Source organism: Carassius auratus, chromosome 2 (genome assembly GCF_003368295.1).
Source record: "Carassius auratus strain Wakin chromosome 2, ASM336829v1, whole genome shotgun sequence".
In the NCBI taxonomy this organism is placed as follows: Eukaryota; Metazoa; Chordata; class Actinopteri; order Cypriniformes; family Cyprinidae; genus Carassius; species Carassius auratus.
In genome coordinates this window covers 25,221,585-25,240,724 of record NC_039244.1, presented here as the reverse complement: position 1 = coordinate 25,240,724, position 19,140 = coordinate 25,221,585, and the positions used below count along the sequence as shown (strand labels likewise).

The following is a 19,140-nucleotide window of genomic DNA, read 5'->3' as shown; positions in this document are numbered from 1 at the left end:
TGATCCCATCTTGTGGAGGGGTAAGGGAGTGGGAACCGTGGGCGCTCCCGTGGCCTCGGAGCAAACCTCCCGGTCAATCCAGCTCCGGAACCTCTCGCGGTCCTCCTGCTGGGCTTGAAGGATGGCGTGAAATCGCCGCTCCTGATCCGTTCTCAAGTCCAGCAGGGCCTGGTGTTGCTCCTGATGTAGGGCCGTGAGGGATTAAATAACGTCCGCAAATGGCGTAGAGAAAGGACTCTGCATAGCGGCGGCACTCCTTCTTCCTTTCCCGGGTTTCGGCACCAGTGTAGTAAGTCCATGAGAGAAAAGGAAGAGGACAAAGGGGTCGGCTGGACTGCTGATGAATTTATTAACTCAAAATAAAACATAATCTTTATAATCACCAATGGTGACTTTTACTCTGACATCAACATAGACATGATCGCACAACACTTCAGGTTAACTCGTTGCGGTTCTGTTGCCAGTTCACGTCAGCAGTCCGTCTCTCTCTCGACTGCTTCTGTCTCTCCTGCCGTTTTATACTCTCTACGCGCCAATTACTGAAACAAGAAACAGGTGTTGATAGTTTTTGCCCAAACCACTCACTTACCGCTCCTCTCCTGATTCTCTCTCCCGCTGCAGACTTCGCAAAACCATGCCCCCCCGCCACAATATTGTTTAAATTTATAAATGTGCGTATGTTTATTAATGATTTACGAACTGGTCTGCGAAAATCTACTAAGATTTACTAAGTGAAGGTCAAGATGGTGTCACAGTGCTGAGCTCCGCAATTCTTGTTTGTTCTGTGTTTAGTCATTCTTCTTCCATGTTTTACCAGATGCAAAGTAATTAACATTAAGCAACATATCCCAGAAAATATTTTTACAGTTTTTGATTATTCAGACATTTTGTTAGTGAAACACTCAGGGGCGCTGCAAAAGATCCTAATGGGCCCCCCACCCCCTTAAAAATATATGTTCCAGACTTTTCAAGGGCCCTCTCTTCCTTTGGGCCCCTGGTAATCAGTACTAGTTTTACCCCAGTCCGACGCCCCTAGAAACACTTGTGTATTAAATTAAATTATATATGTTATATATGTTTTAAATGTGCTTCTGATTACAGCCTGGGATTAGACAAGATTTGTATTTTCAATTTGACAGGCCGCTGAGTAAATTCACTCATCCTTTGTTCATATTGGTCATCTCTCGCTCTGCATATTGATATGGATGATGAGTCCACAGAGCCCCTGACCTGCTCTGCTGTTTTAATGGACAGCTGTGCGTGGGTGGCTGGTTTGTGGAGATGGACCCAAAGCTTGTTGGTTGCCTCGCAGTGCAGGTCTCAGTTTGAATACTTATACATATTTTATATTGCTCAGATCCATGCCGTGGGCATGTCTACAATGGACAGTGAACGGAGGCCTGGCTGCTTTGTGTTGGCACAATGCGATTAATAAATAAACAACAAGCAACTTTTCCCCTCTCTCATTCTTCACATTTGTCTTTACTCCGTGGTTACGTGGACAGCATATTATGAGACTTTTTAGTGCTCAGAGTAAAAAAAAAAATGGGGGGGGGGGTGTTCTTGACTGATGGGAATTTAGAGCGGAGCTGGAGAGAAGGTATTACAAACACTTTGAAACACAGGGTTAGTTCACTCAAAAATGAAAATTGTGTCATTAATGACTCACCCTCATGTCGTTCCAAACCCATAAGACCTCTGTTCATTTTCGGAACACAGTTTAAGATATTTTTGATTTAGTCCGAGAGCTTTTTGTCCCTCCATTGAATTTGTATGTACGGTATACTGTCCATGTCCAGAAAAGTAATAAAAACATCACCAAAGTTCATGTGACATCAGAGGGTCAGTTAGAATTTGTTGAAGCATTGAAAATAAAATAAAAATTACGACTTTATTCAGCATTGTCTTCTTTTCCTGGTCTGTTGTGAGCGCGACTGCTGTGACCGCTGATGTATGATGCTGCTGACGTGTTATCTTTGTTATTGGGCGCACCAGAAAACATGTGAGCAGCATCACGTCAGCAGTCACAGCAGTCGCAATCACAACAGACCCGGAAGAGAAGACAATGCTGAATAAAGTCATAATTTTCTTATTTTTGGACCAAAATGTATTTTCGATGCTTCAAAAAATTCTAAATGACCCTCTGATGTCACATGGACTACTTTGAAGATGTTTTTATTACCTTTCTGGACATGGACCATATACAGTTCACACAGCTTCAATGGAGGGACTGAGAGCTCTCGGACTAAATCTAAAATATCTTAAACTATGTTCCGAAGATGAACGGAGGTCTTACGGGTTTGGAATGAGAGTGAGTCATTAATTACATATTTTTTATTATTAGTCAATCAATGCTGTAGTTATAACACTTCCTGTTTTTTTTTTTTTTTTTTTTTTTTTTTGTTGCCATAAATTTGTATTGCTTTTCGGAACACTGTACTAAGATTTGAAGTACACTACAAATGCACATTCATGACAATTAAGCACACTTCTTTTCACGAGGGTATTTGGCTAAATTAATGTAAAATCAGTAGACTGAAAAGTGTAATGCTTGTGTTATTTTGAACCAATGTGATACATGTACCAATTAACTAACTTGAGAAGTCCATTGGCAATATGTTATGTAATTTGACAGCAGCCATTAGCACGTAGCTTTCTACTGGTTACTAAATGAAGCTTAGCAGAGCTGAACAAGTCCAGTACCTGGTTGAGAGAACTCATTGGGGAAAAAAAAATGTTGCTGCTTACCTATGGTCATTAGAGATCACAGGGTGTTCCTCGAAATAAGAAGGCCTCTATCACTTATGTCTCTTGACAAGCACCCTCCATGAACTGGCTACATCATTCTGTCCCCTCTCGACTGGCAGCTGGTGTGTGGTGCACTGTGACAGACATTGCATCATCCAGGTAGAAGCTGCAGACTAGTTAAGGATAGTCTTCTTCTCTCTCTATAAAATGCTGTGTTAGGATGTCAGGTATGTCACGTCACTCACCTGTGACTAATAATAAGTGTGTGCCTGAGTTTTTGTATCACTCCACTTGTCTGTGTTTGCCCATTCCAGACAGGCTGCTTGCAATGGTGTGGGGATTTTTCAGTAACTTTTTTTTTGCAGTTACATCGTTATGCGGTAGATGGCAACAAGTGACTTTTTTTTATAAGTGAGTCATTAGCTCTTTTTCCACCATCAGGCCAAACTGTTCTTTTTGCTTAACTATTCCATTTCGTAATTATGTGAACTGGTACAGGTACAGTTTCATTTTCCACTGCAGGTCTGATATCAGAGTTCGTAATGCAAATGTGTCTTTCAAGACGATCAGATATTTCTGTTTATTTCACAGAAATCGCATGTTGGCCATTCTGAGTGCCGATGCCACTACATGCTCTCTAGCAGTATGGTTCAGCATGGTTAGCCAACTGTGTTAAGAATTGTAGTCCAAGAACGGTCTGTAATCCTACAATGCAAAACCAAGTTCAAGTTCAAGGAACATAACTATAGTCGTTCCTTACCATTCTTATTACCTTTTGTGGCATATATTTGAATGACTTATTCAAAATGCAAATTTATTCTGGAACTTCCTCATTACAGTTTTTATCGATTGCTAAATGACAGTGAGCACAACTGGAGCTCCATGTGCAAAACTCTAACTACAGTCTGCACTAGCAACAGTCACCTAAGCTAAACAGTTTCAAGCAACACAACTCTTAACACATGGCTCAAAACAGGCTCAGTGCAGCCAAACACTACACACAACCCTCAATGAGATAACACACACTGTCACTCAGAACACACTGCGAGGAAAAAACTAGCATCAAATACCAATACAGAAAATACTAACTTTTCATCTTTATAGTTTGAACAATTTCATTGACTTCATACAAAATAATATTTTCTTCAATGAAAGAGTGACATTCTTTCACATGATTTATTTACATTTTTAGAACATAACAATTCTTTAAGGTAAATGAAAATTAGCAGTTTGCTTCAGTAGTCTGTAGTAATTTACAGAATTACAGTAATGAGAAAAAAAGGTAGAAACTAAAAGTACATACTGTAATTCAAACAAATCATTGAGGGGCTAATCCTGCCTCCCTCTAGCATCAGGCCACAGGTTTTCATCAACATCACATCTAATGTTCTCTCTTGCCATGCACCTGGGGAAGTGTCTTATCCATCCTTGACAGTCCTCTGGACTCGTGTCCTCACATTCGGCACACATGACTTCGAAAAGAGACATTTGGTCATGTGGGTGGTGTTCAAACAATTTCCCCCTCCAGGCAGAGAAAAACTTCTCTGTTGGGTTGAAGAAGGGTGAATCTGCAGGCAGGTACAAAACCATAAATCTACGATGAGCTGCAAACCAAACTGTGACAGATGCAGAGTGGTGAAAAGCAACATTATCGCAAACTATGACAAAAGCTAGTGGGTTTCTTAGTGGCTCCCCCTGTTCTGCTGGCACTAGCTGAGCATAGAGCTGTTTTAGGAAAGCTATAAGCCTTTCTGTGTTGTATGAGCCAATAAGTGCTGTGTTGAGAAGCAAACCATCATTGGCCATTGCAGCACACATGGTGATATTTCCCCCCCCTATGGCCTGGAAACCTCCGCAGTGGCCCTTTGACCTATAACATTCTTTCCTCTGCACCGTTTTCAAATATATCATTATCGGCCAGCAATCTATCTTGAATCTCCCTCAGTTTTATTGCATTGTTCATTGCATGTCAACAATAGCAGTTTTCTGAGCATCTGAATTTTTTTTCTTCCTCCTTTTGGGAGCAGCCTTTGGGTCCTGTAAAATATATTTTACAGTCAAACTTACTGTAATGTATATCTGTGTAAATATTCTATACTTGCAATACAAAATAAATATATGTATTTGTTTGTGTATAACAAATCTAAGACAAGACACCAGCTTAGCCTTTCAGTTGAAATTGCAATCAGCAGTGTTTGAATGGCACAAGGCTGAAATCTATTCTGTTTTGAATGTGTGCTTCACAGTTTTGACAGCAGTGTGTTGTGAATCCACAGTGTTGTGCAGGTTGTGGTTAAAGTCGTGGGATAAGTATGTAGGGTTTTGAAAACTGTGTTCAAGCAATGAAAAACGAACTAGAGTTTGGTCCACATGAACTGCTGTTTTGCACTTGTGACTCCAGTTGTGCCCACTGTTGTTTAGCAATCGAAAAAAACTGTAACTTCAGATTCAGAATTAAGAAAGTCATAGTTTATCAATGAAACTTTTGGTTGCAAACCAAGAACTACTAGGCTACACCACAGTCAACAATAGACCTATAATTTGAATCAGAAGATGCAGCTCACATTTAATTTGTATCCTAGTGCCCCTCAGTCTGTGAGCACTAGGATACAAGTTGAAGATCCTAATGATGAGACACAGCATATTAAACTACTGCACCAACTTGACGCTTTAATAATTATAATAAGTGTGTGTGTGAGTGTGAACAGTGGTGAGTTGGAGCTGCATGAGGTGAGGGCCTTGGCTGCTGTCACAGAAACATCAGAGCACAACATCAATCAAGCCCTTTCATTAGAGGCTGTCTAGGTCTCTCAGCGCCTCCATCAGCAGATGAGTCCTCCAATACTGATCAAACCAAATACATCCAACAGCCCTGCTACCACTATTTCTCCCAGCTTGGAAGTTTACAGCCGGCTCCAGAGGAGCAAGAGGGTTTCTTCCTCAAAGATGCAGAACTGAATTACATGGGTCTTATACCTAGTATATTACAGTTTTTTTTACAGACGCTAGGACACATTTCTCAATACTTAGGTCAGTTTTGCAAAACTCTTCACACAGTTCTCCTAACCAACTTTCAGCTTGGCAAAGCAGTTCATTTCACATACAAAATGCACTACAACTACCAAAACACTTCATTCAGGTCTCAAATCAACTCATTCTTCCAGAACACTATAGCAAAGGTTGACAGCCGATAAACATACTTTGTCAGCCACAAAACAATGACCTAAAAAACAATGACAACATGTAGCATTATACAATGTTTTCTTGTGTAAAACAAGGACACATCTCTGTTTATAATTCACTGCAATATATGTTACTGGAATGAATCAGACATGATGCAGAATTTGTCAATATTTTATGTTGTTTATTTATTTTTCTTTTTTTGCACTGATTAATTCCAAAATAGAAGAAATTGTACACACCATCCACTGATACAGATACAATAGTAATGCTAATCTACTAATTGTCCAATTGTTATTATAGCATTTAATTTTAAGATTTAAAATATATTTCATTCAAATATTACTGTAGAAATGTACAAAATTCAGTTTTTTATTATGTTATTGTTTTGAACATAAGTTTAACAGTTTTGAAAACAGTATGTAAGCATGTGCAAATTGACTTGTACGTACAAAGAGTTTTGGCAGTTGTTGTGTCTGAGTGAGAAAATAATTCATGAAATTTGAGAGATGTAGTCACTGAATGCATTTTGTGCCAAAGCAATGATAATCGATCCTCAGTTTAGCCCAAATAGACTTCTGTTGTGCTCACTGTGTGAAGAGTTTTGCAAAAGTGACCTAAGTATTGAGAAATGTGTCCTAGCATCTGTAAAAAACTGTAATCAACACAAATATGAAATAAAAATGAATTATATAGAATATATATACAGAATTATAGAATATAGAATTAATACATTTGATTAAGGTATTTAGTTTTTAAACAAGTGTCTTGTCCAATAAACTTATTGTAAATGTAAGTTCTCAAAAACTGAAGGACAAGTCAGAATTATTTAACATGTTCAATGTCAGAGACTTTAGAGCTTAAATACAGGTCGCAAAACATATTACTTCTGCAATTTAACATTTATGAGTAAAACAGAATATTCCAAAAGAAAAAAATGTAAGACCGGAACTGATTTTATCCAGAACTGATATGAAATGAGAATGAGGTAGATATGAAATGAGAAATAGTCACACACTGTGAAATTTGTAAATGTAAAGTCACATTAAATATAAAGTACGAAATATGAGAAAGTCACTTTGTAAAATACACTGACAGATTGTGAAATATAAAGTCACAAAAATGAGAAATAAAACCATATTGAAAGATAAAAATCACGCCCCTCCAGGTGTCACTGTCACTGCCCACGTGAGCGTTGAAGTCCCCCAGTAGAACGACGGAGTCTCCAGTCAGAGCACTTTCCAGCACCCCTCCCAGAGACTCCAAGAGGGCCGGGTAGTCCGCACTGCCATTCGACTCGTAGGCACAAACGACAGTGAGAGACCTATCCCTGACTCGAAGACGCAGGGAAGCAACCCTCTCGTTCACCGGGGTGAACTCCAATGCATGGCGGCTGAGCTGGGGGGCTATAAGCAAACCCACTCCAGTCCTCCGCCTCTCACCATGGGCAACTCCAGAGTGGTAGAGAGTCCAGCCTCTCTCAAGAAGTGTGGTTCCAGAGCCCAAGCTGTGCGTGGAGGTGAGCCCGACTATCTCTAGTCGGTACCTCTCGACCTCCCGCACAAGCTCAGGCTCCTTCCCCACCAACAAGGTGACATTCCACGTCCCTAAAGCCAGATTCCGTGTCCAGAGATCGGGTCGTCGGGGGTCTCGCCTATGACTGTCGCCCGATCCACTATGCACCAGCCCCTTACGCTCCCTCCTGCAGGTGGTGAGCCCACAGGAGGGCGGCCCCATGTCACTCCTTCGGGTTGAGCCCGGCCGGACCCCATAGGGGAAGGCCCGGCCACCAAGTGCTCGCATACAAGCCCCAACCCCGAGCCTGGCTCCAGGGTGGGGCCCCGGCTGCACCATGCCGGGCAACGTCACGGTCTTTGATTTGAATGTTAACATAAGGGGTTTGTGAACTGTTCTTAGTCTGGCCCGTCACCAAGGACCTGTTTGCCTTGGGAGACCCTACCAGGAGCATATAGCCCCAGACAACATAGCTCCCAGGATCATTCGAGTACTCAAACCTCTCCACCACGATAAGGTGACAGTTCAAGGAGAGGGATTTTTTTTTTTTTTTTCAGTTTCAACTGGAAATAAAAAGTAGAAATTGTTATTCATTATTTCATTCCAAGAAGGCATAATGAAGAGTTGAGAAGCACTTCAGGAATAAGACATGGGTGCTAAATGAAACTGGGAAAATGATTTAGAAAAATATGTTTTATTTATCATCTCATTATTTATTATTAATATAATATGAATTACTCCTATACCTATGGAATGGAAATTGTATTACACATTTGTAAGAATGACTGCAAACATTGGAAGCAGATGCTGATATAACACATCATTTTACTATTTATTACAATTAAATAAAAACAAAAATGGAGCACACTTAAGCAATCAACATTTTGCTTGTTATAAGTTTGTTAACTGTATATAATTTTTAGTTAGTACATTTTTTGGCAGCACATTTAGAGCAGGTACTTTGTTGATACAGAAGGCATCTCATCATTACTGTAAAGGGAACTGCTGTCACCTAGTGGTGGCTCATGAACAGTAGTGAAGGAATAGACTCCATCATTTATTGTACATAGTTATATGTGTAATATTTTGATCCACATTTGAATCCATGGTTAACATATTCAGAGAAAGGAGTTCAAAATTCAACCTGAAATACTAATTGAAAGACAATAATTAAAACTATGCATTCATAAATCATGTTGTCATTTTAAAATAGCCATGCAATATTATTATACTTACATGACCTCCAGAAAATACATTTATTCATCGTGTTCAAAGAACATGAAGTCCTACAAAAGAAGAATAATATCAGATTATTCACTATGCTGAAACACAGAGCTTATCGAGCAACATTAGAAGAATATATACTGGTCTAATCAGAAATATGTTGACAAATAATAATGCCTTATTTATGCTTACTATGAGAAAACATGCTCCAAAAAGAGCAGCTTTAATCTTCACGTCCAGATCCATAGGAAAGGTGATTCCAAAATTGTCTGCATCGGTGAAAGCTTCTCTCACCAGACCTGTCCATTGTTTAGAGATTCTGCCCACCTTTGTTGATTCATCCATGGAGAAAACCTATTTAGACAAAAAAAATTATAATAATAATTATGATCATGACCATTTTTTTTTATGTATTATGGAAGGATCACATGGTTTTATAGTTTTATGACCAAGATCAAAAACTGAATTATCAAACTGTCATTAATCTTCCAGTCTTGTATGTTTCATACATCAAAGTTCACATCAGCGCAACATCTGCATGAACAGAACGGCCCTATGATCTTCAGAACTCCTTCTTTCTTCTCATTCTGTATGGTATACTTAGGAAGGAAAGGATGCCAGTTCTGGATCACATATCCAATCGGGGTCCCCGGTGGAGACTGGATTTCAAGCTAAGAGGAAGACAGAGAAGACACATAAAACAGTGATTTGAATTTAGGCATAATTATTCGTGAAATATAGTAGAACTCTATAATGATTCACAACTTAAAGGTTGCATTTAAGCTTTTAAATCAATCACAAGCACGACCCATGACAGTGGCTTTGCGGAGTACCCATCATGCAACACATAATTCATAACAGTACGTTGGTGAAGATGTTTCTATGTATTTATAATCTTGTACTTTAGTGGCACTTTAATTAGTTAGACAATATATACAATATTATTAAGCAGTGAAGCAGCCGTTTTTTTTTTAATACCCAATAATTTAATAAAGTTTTATTTTCGATAATTTCACATTTTTAATGATGCTTACATTATGCACGCCATAGCATGTTTTCAACTCACTGGAATCTACTGAAATCACACAGATGACCACACACACCACACATTTCTCTCAAATGTAAATCAAATGCCCATTCACAAAAATGTGTTTTTCCCCCCTCGAGCAATAGAGATAGTCAGAAATGAACTGATATTAATCACTTTGCCCTCTTAGGCCGTGGATGTCTTCATAGGGGTGGCCAGGAAGGGGCCAGCAACCAGTTTGGGGTGGCAAAGAAATCTTCAGAAATGGATTTGACGATTTTTACATTTGAGATAGAATTACATCAAGTAATACTGAGTGAATGACAAATGTTGTGTTGGCGTACCTGTTAATTCAAATATAAATAAAAAATTACATATCATCTTGCACCCTATTTTGATCTTTAATTGCAGAATATTTCAGTAGATACCCGGGCGTGCACATACACATGCAGGTGCTGGTCATATAATTAGAATATCATCAAAAAGTTGATTTCATTAATTCCATTCAAAAAGTGAAACTTGTATATTATATTAATTCATTACATACAGACTGATATATTTCAAATGTTTATTTCTTTTAATTTTGATGATTATAACTGACATCTAAGGAAAATCCCAAATTCAGTATCTTAGAAAATTTGAATATAAATTAAGACCAATACAAAGAAAGGATTTTTTTATTTTTTTTTTAATCTTGGGCAACTAAAAAGTATAAAAATTAAAAGTATGAGCATGTGCAGCACTCAATACTTAGTTGGGGCTCCTTTTGCCTGAATTACTGCAGCAATGCAGCGTGGCATGGAGTTGATCAGTCTGTGGCACTGCTCAGGTGTTATGAGAGCCCAGGTTGCTCTGATAGTGGCCTTCAGCTTCTCTGCATTGTTGGGTCTGGCATATCGCATCTTACTCTTCCCAATACCACATCGATTTTCTATGGGGTTAAGGTAAGACGAGTTTGCTGGCCAATTAAGAACAGGGATACCATGGTCCTTAAATCAGGTACTGGTAGCTTTGACACTGTGTGCAGGTGCCAAGTCCTGTTGTAAAATGAAATCTGCATCTCCATAAAGTTGGTAAGCAGCAGGAAGCATGAATTGCTCTAAAACTTCCTGGTATATGGCTGTGTTGGACCTCGGAAAACACAGTGGACCAACACCAGCAGATGACATGGCACCGCAAACCATCACTGACTGTGGAAACTTTACACTGGACCTCAAGCAGCGTGAATTGTGTGCCTCTCCTCTCTTCCTCCAGACTCTGGGACCCTGATATCCAAATGAAATGCAATTTACTTTCATCAGAGCACATAACTTTGGACTACTCAGCAGCAGTCCTGTTCTTTTTGAAGTGAGATGCTTCTGACGCTGTCTGTTGTTCAAGAGTGGCTTGACACAGGGAATGCGACAGCTGAAACCCATGTCTTGCATACTGCATATCTTTGTGTAGTGGTTTTGGAAGAACTGACTCCAGTTGCAGTCCACTCTTTGTGAATCTCCCCCACATTTATAAATGTTTTTTTTTTTCACAATCCTCTTTAGGGTGCGGTTATCCCTATTGCTCGTACACTTTTTTCTATCACATCTTTTCCTTGCCTTCGCCTCTCTATTAATGTGCTTGGACACAGAGCTCTGTGAACAGCCAGCCTCTTTTGCAATGACCTTTTGTGTCTTGCCCTCCTTGTGCAAGGTATCAATGTTCGTCTTTTGGGCAACTGTCAATTCAGCAGTCTTCCCCATGATTGTGTAGACTACAGAACTAGACTGAGGGAGCATTTAAAGGCTTTGCAGGATTTTTGAGTTAATTAGCTGATTAGAGTGTGGCACCAGGTGTCTTTAATATTGAACCTTTTCACAATATTCTAATTTTCTGAGTTACTGAATTTGGGATTTTCCTTAGTTGTCAGTTATCAACATCAAAATTAAAAGAAATAAGCATTTGAAATATATCAGTCTGGGTGTGATGAATAAATATACAAGTTTGCAGGACAGTCGATCGTCAGGAGCAGGGTTGGTTACCCCTGGCCTAGACGATTATGCAGCGAATCTCAACTATAAAATGACTTTATTAACAAACTTTTTGATAAATGGCAGACAAATGACAGTCCTGTGGTATATAATGGACAAATGTCAGAACAAATGACAGTCCTGTGGTATATAATGGACAAATGTCAGAACAAATGACAGTCCTGTGGTTGAAATGTAGTATTTAATATACAAAAAAAAGTATTGTATCAAATTATGTAATTGGCCAGTGAAGAAAGTCCATAACGTCACTGCTGGAGATGATGCCGGAAGTTCCACTGTGAGATGCCAAAGCCGCATTTGCGTCAGCCCATGATAACTGAGAGAATTTATTTAGCAGAAATCAGCTAAAGTTAACAAATCATCCACAATCCCTCTCCAAACACGTTCAGATTCCCCTCACACTTTGTGTTGCTTGAATCAGTCTTTATACTTCCACCGTAATGACGTAAAACTCTACTCACTGTCCAATGAGAGTGCGTTTTACATTTACAAGCGAGAGAGGGGTTAGCTCGTCAAATCATGGTGAAAGTTGATTGGTTGCTCCCACGTGTTTACTGTCCAATTGAATTTTTTAGATAAGCAATTAGCAAATAGAGAGACAAAAGCAACTGCCAATGCATTTAAAATGTGCATTTAAAAATATTAATGTAGTTTTTTTTTTATTATTATTAATCCATGTTTTAAAACATGAATTAAATATTTTTTATTTTGTCTATTTATAAATATATTTTTAAATGTATTGTTTTATAGAACCATGCTGGTTGCTGAGGAAATATTTTGGATCGGCTTTCACAGAGGACAAAGCGGAGTCCAGCCTAGGGTCGTCACATGTGGTTGCCGGAAGCCCACAGTGTGACACTGTGAAAGCGAAACTACTTTGTTTTGCCTTAAAAAAAAGTGAAGTTGCATTTACAGCATTGTTCCAGAACAGTTCAACCCAAATATTGAGATGTGTACTGCATTTTATGGAGAATGAGGACTGTTTCCTGAACCTGCAGAGTAGCCTAAAATGCATCTGTACTCAAAGGCTGTTCTATAAAGTGGGGCAGTTCCAAGTTTGCAAGGACAGTCTGGCACTTCTGACACAGCCCGTTTTTTTATTTTTTATTTGAAGAATTTGCCACTGAGAATACAAATGCAAGTTTTGAGCAGTTTAGAGTAGCGCTTGTTGTTTGTCGTTTCTCCAATCACAAATGCAGACATGGTTTTATGTCTACCCAACGTGATACGTTAATGCAACGTATAAAAAGACAGTATAAGTCATTATAATCATTAATTATGTCCCCACTAGATGCAACAAATGCCTTGTTTGTAATGGGTTTTATTGTGTCGTGGCGGGAGACTGTGTCACAGTATGTTATCTCTGTTACACACTTGAGGTATTCAACCAATCACAATGCACTGGATAGAAATCAGAGCACACCTTACATTTACATTTAATCATTTAGCAGACGCTTTTATCCAAAGCTACTTACAAATGAGAACAATAGAAGTAGTCAGGTCAACAAGAGAACAACAACAGTATACAAGTGCCATGACAAGTCTCAGTTAGTCTAGTATAAAACGCATAGCCAGGTTTTTTTTTTTTTTTTTTTTTTTTATGAAAAGACAAGAAAATGAGAAGTGCTAGTATTAGTTGGTTAAGTCCTGTCGAAAAAGATGAGTCTTTAGATGTTTCTTGAAAATGAGTAAAGACTCAGCTGTACAAATTGAGATTGGGAGGTCATTCCACCAGCTGGGCACAGTCCAGGAAAAGGTCTGTGAGAGTAATTATGAACGTCTTTGGGATGGCACCACAAGGCGTCATTCACTTGCAGAGCGCAAACTTCTGGAGGGCACATAAGATTTAACCAGTGAGTTTAGGTATGTTGGTGCCGTGCCAGTGGTCGTCTTGTAGGCAAGCATCAGCACCTTGAGTTTGATGCGAGCAGCTACTGGTAGCCAGTGTAACCTGATGAGGAGAGGAGTAACGTACTTTTTTTGGCTCATTGAAGACAATGGCATTCTGGATCAATTGCAGAGGCTTAACAGTACATGCACGAAGGCCCACCAGGAGAGCATTACAATAGTCCAGTCTGGAGAGAACAAGAGGGTTTGGACAAGAAGTTGGGTGGCTTGCTCTGACAGGAAGGGTCTAATCTTCCTAATGTTGTGTAAGGCAAACCTGCAGGACCGGGTCGTTGTAGCAATGTGGTCTGTGAAGGTTAAATGATGATCCATCACAACTCCTAGGTTTCTGGCTGTCCTCGAAGGAGTAATGGTTGACGGACCCAGCTGTATAGAGAATTTGTGATGAAGCAATGGGTAAGCTGGAATCACCAGGAGTTCTGTCTTCGTAAGGTTAAGCTGAAGGTGATGGTTATTCATCCAGCTAGAAATGTCACTCAGACAGGCTGAAATGAGATCAGCTACTGTCGGGCCATCTGGTTGGAATGAGAAGTAGAGTTGGGTGTCATCAGCGTAGCAGTGATAAGAAAAGCCATGCTTCTGAATGACAGATCCTAATAATGTCATGTAGATGGGGAAGAGAAGTGGTCCAAGTACTGAGCCTTGAGGAACCTCAGTAGCAAGGTGTTGTGACTTAGAAACATCACCCCTTCAAGACACACTGAAGGATCTGTCAGAGAGGTAGGACTAAACACACAGGAGTGTGGTTCCCATCTTTCTGAGGGTGGACAGGAGAATCTGGTGATTAACGATGTCAAAAGCAGCAGACAGGTCCAGTAAGATGAGTACTGAGGATTTTGAAGCTGCTCTTGCTAGTCGCAGGGCTTCAGTAACCGAGAGCAGAGCAGTCTCAGTTGAGTGGCCACTTTTGAAGCCAGATTGGTTGCGGTCCAGGAGGTTGTTCTGTACAGGGAACATAGAAAGCTGGTTGAACATAGCTCGCTCAAGTGTCTTTGCTATGAATGGAAGAAGGGATACCGCTCTGTACTTTTCAAGCAGCGCTGGATTTAGAGGCTTACTCGAGCCTGCTTGAATGCTGAGGGAAATGTTCCAGAGTGAAGAGAGGAGTTGATAATGTGAGTAAGCGAAGGTATGACTGAAGAAGAAATCGCTTGAAGGAGGTGAGTGGGGATCGGATCAAGTGGACAAGTAGTAGGATGATGGGACAGGAGAAGTTTGGAAACGTCCATCTCTGAGAGTGGGGAGAAGGAGGAGAAAGAGTGTGTGTCGGTCATTGTGAAGTTGTCCTCAAGTCTGTGGTGTGGAGAATTGGTCACTGATGGTTCTTGTCTTATTTGTGAAGAAAACTGCAAAGTTGTCTGCTGTAAGAGTCGATGGAGGAGGTGGTGGCGGCGGATTAAGCAGAGAAGAGAAAATCTTGAAGAGTGTCCGAGCAACACAACAGCTGTTAATTTTGCTGTGGTAGTAGGATGTTTTAGCCATGAAGACATTTGCAGAGAAGGAAGAGAGGAGAGACTGATACACACTGAGGTCGGTAGAGTTTCTTGATTTCTGCCATTTCCTCTCTGCAACCCCTGAGTTTAGAGCGATGTTCATGGAGAACCTCGGAAAGCCAGGGGGCAGATGGGGCGGTGGGTGCTGGTCTAGACAGCAGTGGGCAAAAGTTGTCCAAGGAAGATGTTAAAGTGGAGCAAAGATTGTACGTAGCGCTGTTCAAATTTAAGATGCATTAGGAGAATTTCTACAAAAACTCAAAAAAAAAAAAATAATTCCAAACCCAAAGTTTTCTACAATAGTGTACGTTTGTAAAAGGATTTCATCCAAAGCATCTTTTGATTTTCTACACAAACAGCACAATGATGATAGTTCATGAATCTACAACCCACATGAACCTAGTTTGAACCTACAATCTTTCAACCAGCTTATATCTTTAACAATGAAGCATGAGTTTCAAATCAAAGGCTTTGAAACCAGAAATAAAGTGAGTTACAAAAAAAGAATGTGACTTCAAGAACCAAAATATGTATTACCTCTTGCAGGCAACAGGGACAACAGCAGCTTCCACATTTCAAAGGACGAGTGAGTGTCATCACTTCCTGTCCCAGGTTATCCTGAACATGGAGGACGAATGAGCGCAGTGGTCCACAGAACTGTCTGTTACAGCAGTCGTTTTCCTCAGCCACAAAGAACACCTGTTGCCCCACACTGTTCTTCACCACGTACTTATTATTGGTCTCCCAGCCCAATACAACTGTGATACGACAAATTAAAAATCTGAATATAAAAGTATGATTCATGCATTTTGTCAAGTTTAGTGAACTACATTAACTGACCCATCGGTAAACTCTGCCTTGATTACTAGCCAATTCTGTCTTGCAACTGCCTGGCAACTTTTATCAGACAAGCCCTTGCTGTTGTCTAACTACATGGAAGTGTGTTTGGATAGTTTAACATTACAGATTATAGATGTTACACAAAAACAAGGTCAAATACTTTGACTGAGGCGCTTATAATAAGTGACAAAATGTATTCAGATTTGAATACATTTCAGTAGAATATATTTTCAACCTATAAATAAAACTGTATTAACCCTCTGGTTCCATTTAGAATTTTTTTATCAAAATAAAATAAAATAAAAAAACAAATGTACAGTATGTTTTGTTTTTTATAACTTTTACTTTATCTGAATTATACAAACTTGGTAAAGGTTTTTGAACTTGCTATGAAAATCATGGGCATGATTCAAAAAGGTTTTAATGATCCACACACTTTTATTCTTGAGCAGATATGTGTAATCTGTGGAGTGCAGAAAGACTTCAGTTTTGCTGGTATTAATTCTTCCTCCTGTTTTCCAGCAAGTTAATTGTTTCTTAGTAGAAAGAGAAATTAATCTCTGTGATCTTTTTTGTGTTTTGGTTAGTATTGTGTTTATGATGGACGAATTAGATATCTTTACCTCCTTTTCTTTTGTTTGAGGAATGTAGGGGGAGGGTGCCTTTTTCATTTGAATATCTGTTTCTCCTTTTTTATGGTTAGTTAAGGGGGGAGGGAAGTCCTTTGTCATTTATTTCTTTTATAGTTTTTTTCTAGGTAATTTAGAGGGTTTTGGGTTAAGTTTTTGTTTGTTATAATGGCTGAGCCATCGCCTGAAGTTAGTTTTCCTTTCCTATATATATATACATACATACATACACACACACACATGCTGGAATTATTAAAATTTGTTGTGGACATTTATTTTGTGATTTGTTATAAGTTTTCATTATTCAGATTAAAAGAGAAATATTTATTGTGTTGATTCTGGAACAGGAGAATGGATCATCCTGGTTATCTCTCCATGTTTTCTTTTATTTTCTTTTAATTTAACTGAAATATATTTTTGTTTTATTTACTTTCTTACTAGCTCCCAAACTCTAGATTGGAGAGATGTACTGTAACAATGTGTAAAGCTTGCATGATTCAAGCAAATGTAACCAGGGTCAGTTAATTTCTGTCATGTTGACATAATAGTCATTCAATTTAAAAGAACTCGCAAAACATTCAAATAATAGCAGTTGAAAAAAAAAAAAAAACTTAAACATCACAAAATTACCTTCAGCCAGCTCAACTTTCTGCTGTATAAGAAGTTGATCGATCTGTGTTGTAAAAAGGGAATAAATGCTGAAAACCATCTTTAGAAATTTGGATGGCATGATATTCATTTTTAAAGTGTTTCCAAAGTATTTCATAAGTAATAAACAGTTCTTCCAATAGGACTACATAATTTTAAAACTCAGGAAACCAATGCAAACTGAATTACCATTTCCTGAGAAGATCTCATTTCACACACAACAACAACAAAAACATATTTGCCTACAGTGGCACACTGTGCTGTTCATACGCAGCAGTAAAGCTCTACCTGGGTCAGGTACTCCAGTCCAGGTGGGCAGCCAGCGGGTCTTTGTGGAACTGGCATCATGGGCACTTGACCTTGCAAAGATAAGAAAATTAGGAGTGAGAAAGGGAGATTAAATTTTGAAAATTTCCTCAGATTCCCTTACCTTGGCCTGGTATAGCTGGTCCCTGGCTATAAGGAGGGGTGGGATGAACTGCATTTTTCTGTGGTTGGAGGTCAATTGGGGGACCTGGTTTAAAGAAAGAGAATTAAAGAAGAGTATCAAAGAACATCAACTGACAATGTCATATGAATGCCTTTCTTTGTTAGATACTGTATAACAGCAATTTAACAGAGTCCTTTCTGGATCAGGTTGCTAATGATAAGGTTTGACACACTCACCATTATTTGTTGCCATGACGGAAGACTGCAAATTAAGCTCTGTAAACATGCAAACCAGAAAAGCAAGTTAAGCAAATGTTTTCCAGCATTTTTTATTTTATTTTTTATGTTTATGTTTTCTGTTTATTTTATTTTGTCCATGCTCTTTAGGGAATGGAATTTCGACCACCCAAGATTTTCATGGGACACCTGGGAATTGACCAGGAAATAACTGGCAAGTTGGAAAGCAAATTCAAAATTCAAATCACATGTAGTCTTCCTAAACACATTTTAGAATAATCCACTTGGATACAAGAGCTTTGTAACATAGTAAATATGTTTATAATTTAGTTTATGAATAAAAAAGCGAATTAATACATTTATATTAAATTACCATACTTTAAGTACATTTAAGGAAACTTAATATTTTTAAACAATCAGTCAATTATTTAAATAATTAATAACTGTATTACCCCGCGAACCACATCATTATAATATATACAGTACTAACTAACTTAATAAAAATTTCACAATACTAGGCCTTCAGTGAAGAAATATTATGCATAAATTAATAACAATGACATAACAATTATAAGATTCCAGAGCTATAGATAGGCTACTGTGTCAGCTGTAAACATGCAATTGTTACTTTAAGGATCTATTTCTACCTGACTTTACCATTGATAGTCTGCTCCGTTGATTCATAACATCCTTCTTATTAGTTCTGACGTTAACGTTGCAGTTTAACTGACAAAATTTTACAGTGTATGCTGCATTATTAATATAATACACTAACTCACCTGTTATTTGTTCAAAGTGAAGTGCTGTGGATACTGATGCCGTAGATCTCGTATTTTAGTCCTTTACTTCAATTTACTTTATTAAATTCCGCTCAGAGAGAGACAGGTTATTTTTATATTTATTATTATTATTTTAGTGGGAGACAGTCACGCAGAGCGGTTCTCTCGACGCTCTTTCTCTGCCTCACACACTATATGTGTTCCTTCCTGGGAAACAATCTGCTTCTTCTCACGAACACACACCCTTATATGAAAACGAAATAGACTGTCGAAGAAATCTCAGTATGCTTATTTCCTACTGCGGTGACCGGGAGAGAACATGTTCGGCTCACATTAGTTTTTTCCTGGCCATGTCCTTGGGCCTCATTTATCGATCTAACGTAGAAACGAGAGTTCACGTGCGATTCATGAAACATTCATATACTGCCAATCTCATCGTACGAATGACTGTACTTGATA

The 19,140-nt window shown here is 38.9% G+C and overlaps 1 protein-coding gene across 1 annotated transcript; it reads right to left on the bottom strand.

The window, feature by feature from the left end:
* Positions 1–8,276: 8,276 nt before the first annotated feature.
* Positions 8,277–18,918, bottom strand: LOC113038260 (phospholipid scramblase 1-like). The gene is made up of 10 exons (XM_026195553.1): positions 18,682–18,918; positions 17,903–17,941; positions 17,667–17,750; positions 17,525–17,595; positions 17,219–17,261; positions 15,657–15,877; positions 9,177–9,338; positions 8,860–9,021; positions 8,680–8,729; positions 8,277–8,595 (listed from the first exon to the last, which is right to left on the bottom strand). The coding sequence occupies exons 2-9, from the start codon at positions 17,916–17,918 to the stop codon at positions 8,700–8,702; spliced, it is 789 nt and encodes a 262-aa protein (XP_026051338.1). The 5' UTR covers positions 17,919–17,941; positions 18,682–18,918; the 3' UTR covers positions 8,277–8,595; positions 8,680–8,699.
* Positions 18,919–19,140: the final 222 nt, after the last annotated feature.

What these genes read in the sequence shown, in the direction of transcription:
- LOC113038260 (XM_026195553.1), bottom strand. An exon ending in GAAAGTTGAGCTGGCTGAAG is followed by an intron (nt 15,878 to 17,218) that starts GTAATTTTGTGA and finishes GTCGTATCACAG; the next exon opens with TTGTATTGGGCTGGGAGACC. An exon ending in GTCCCTGTTGCCTGCAAGAG is followed by an intron (nt 9,339 to 15,656) that starts GTAATACATATT and finishes TCTTCCTCTTAG; the next exon opens with CTTGAAATCCAGTCTCCACC.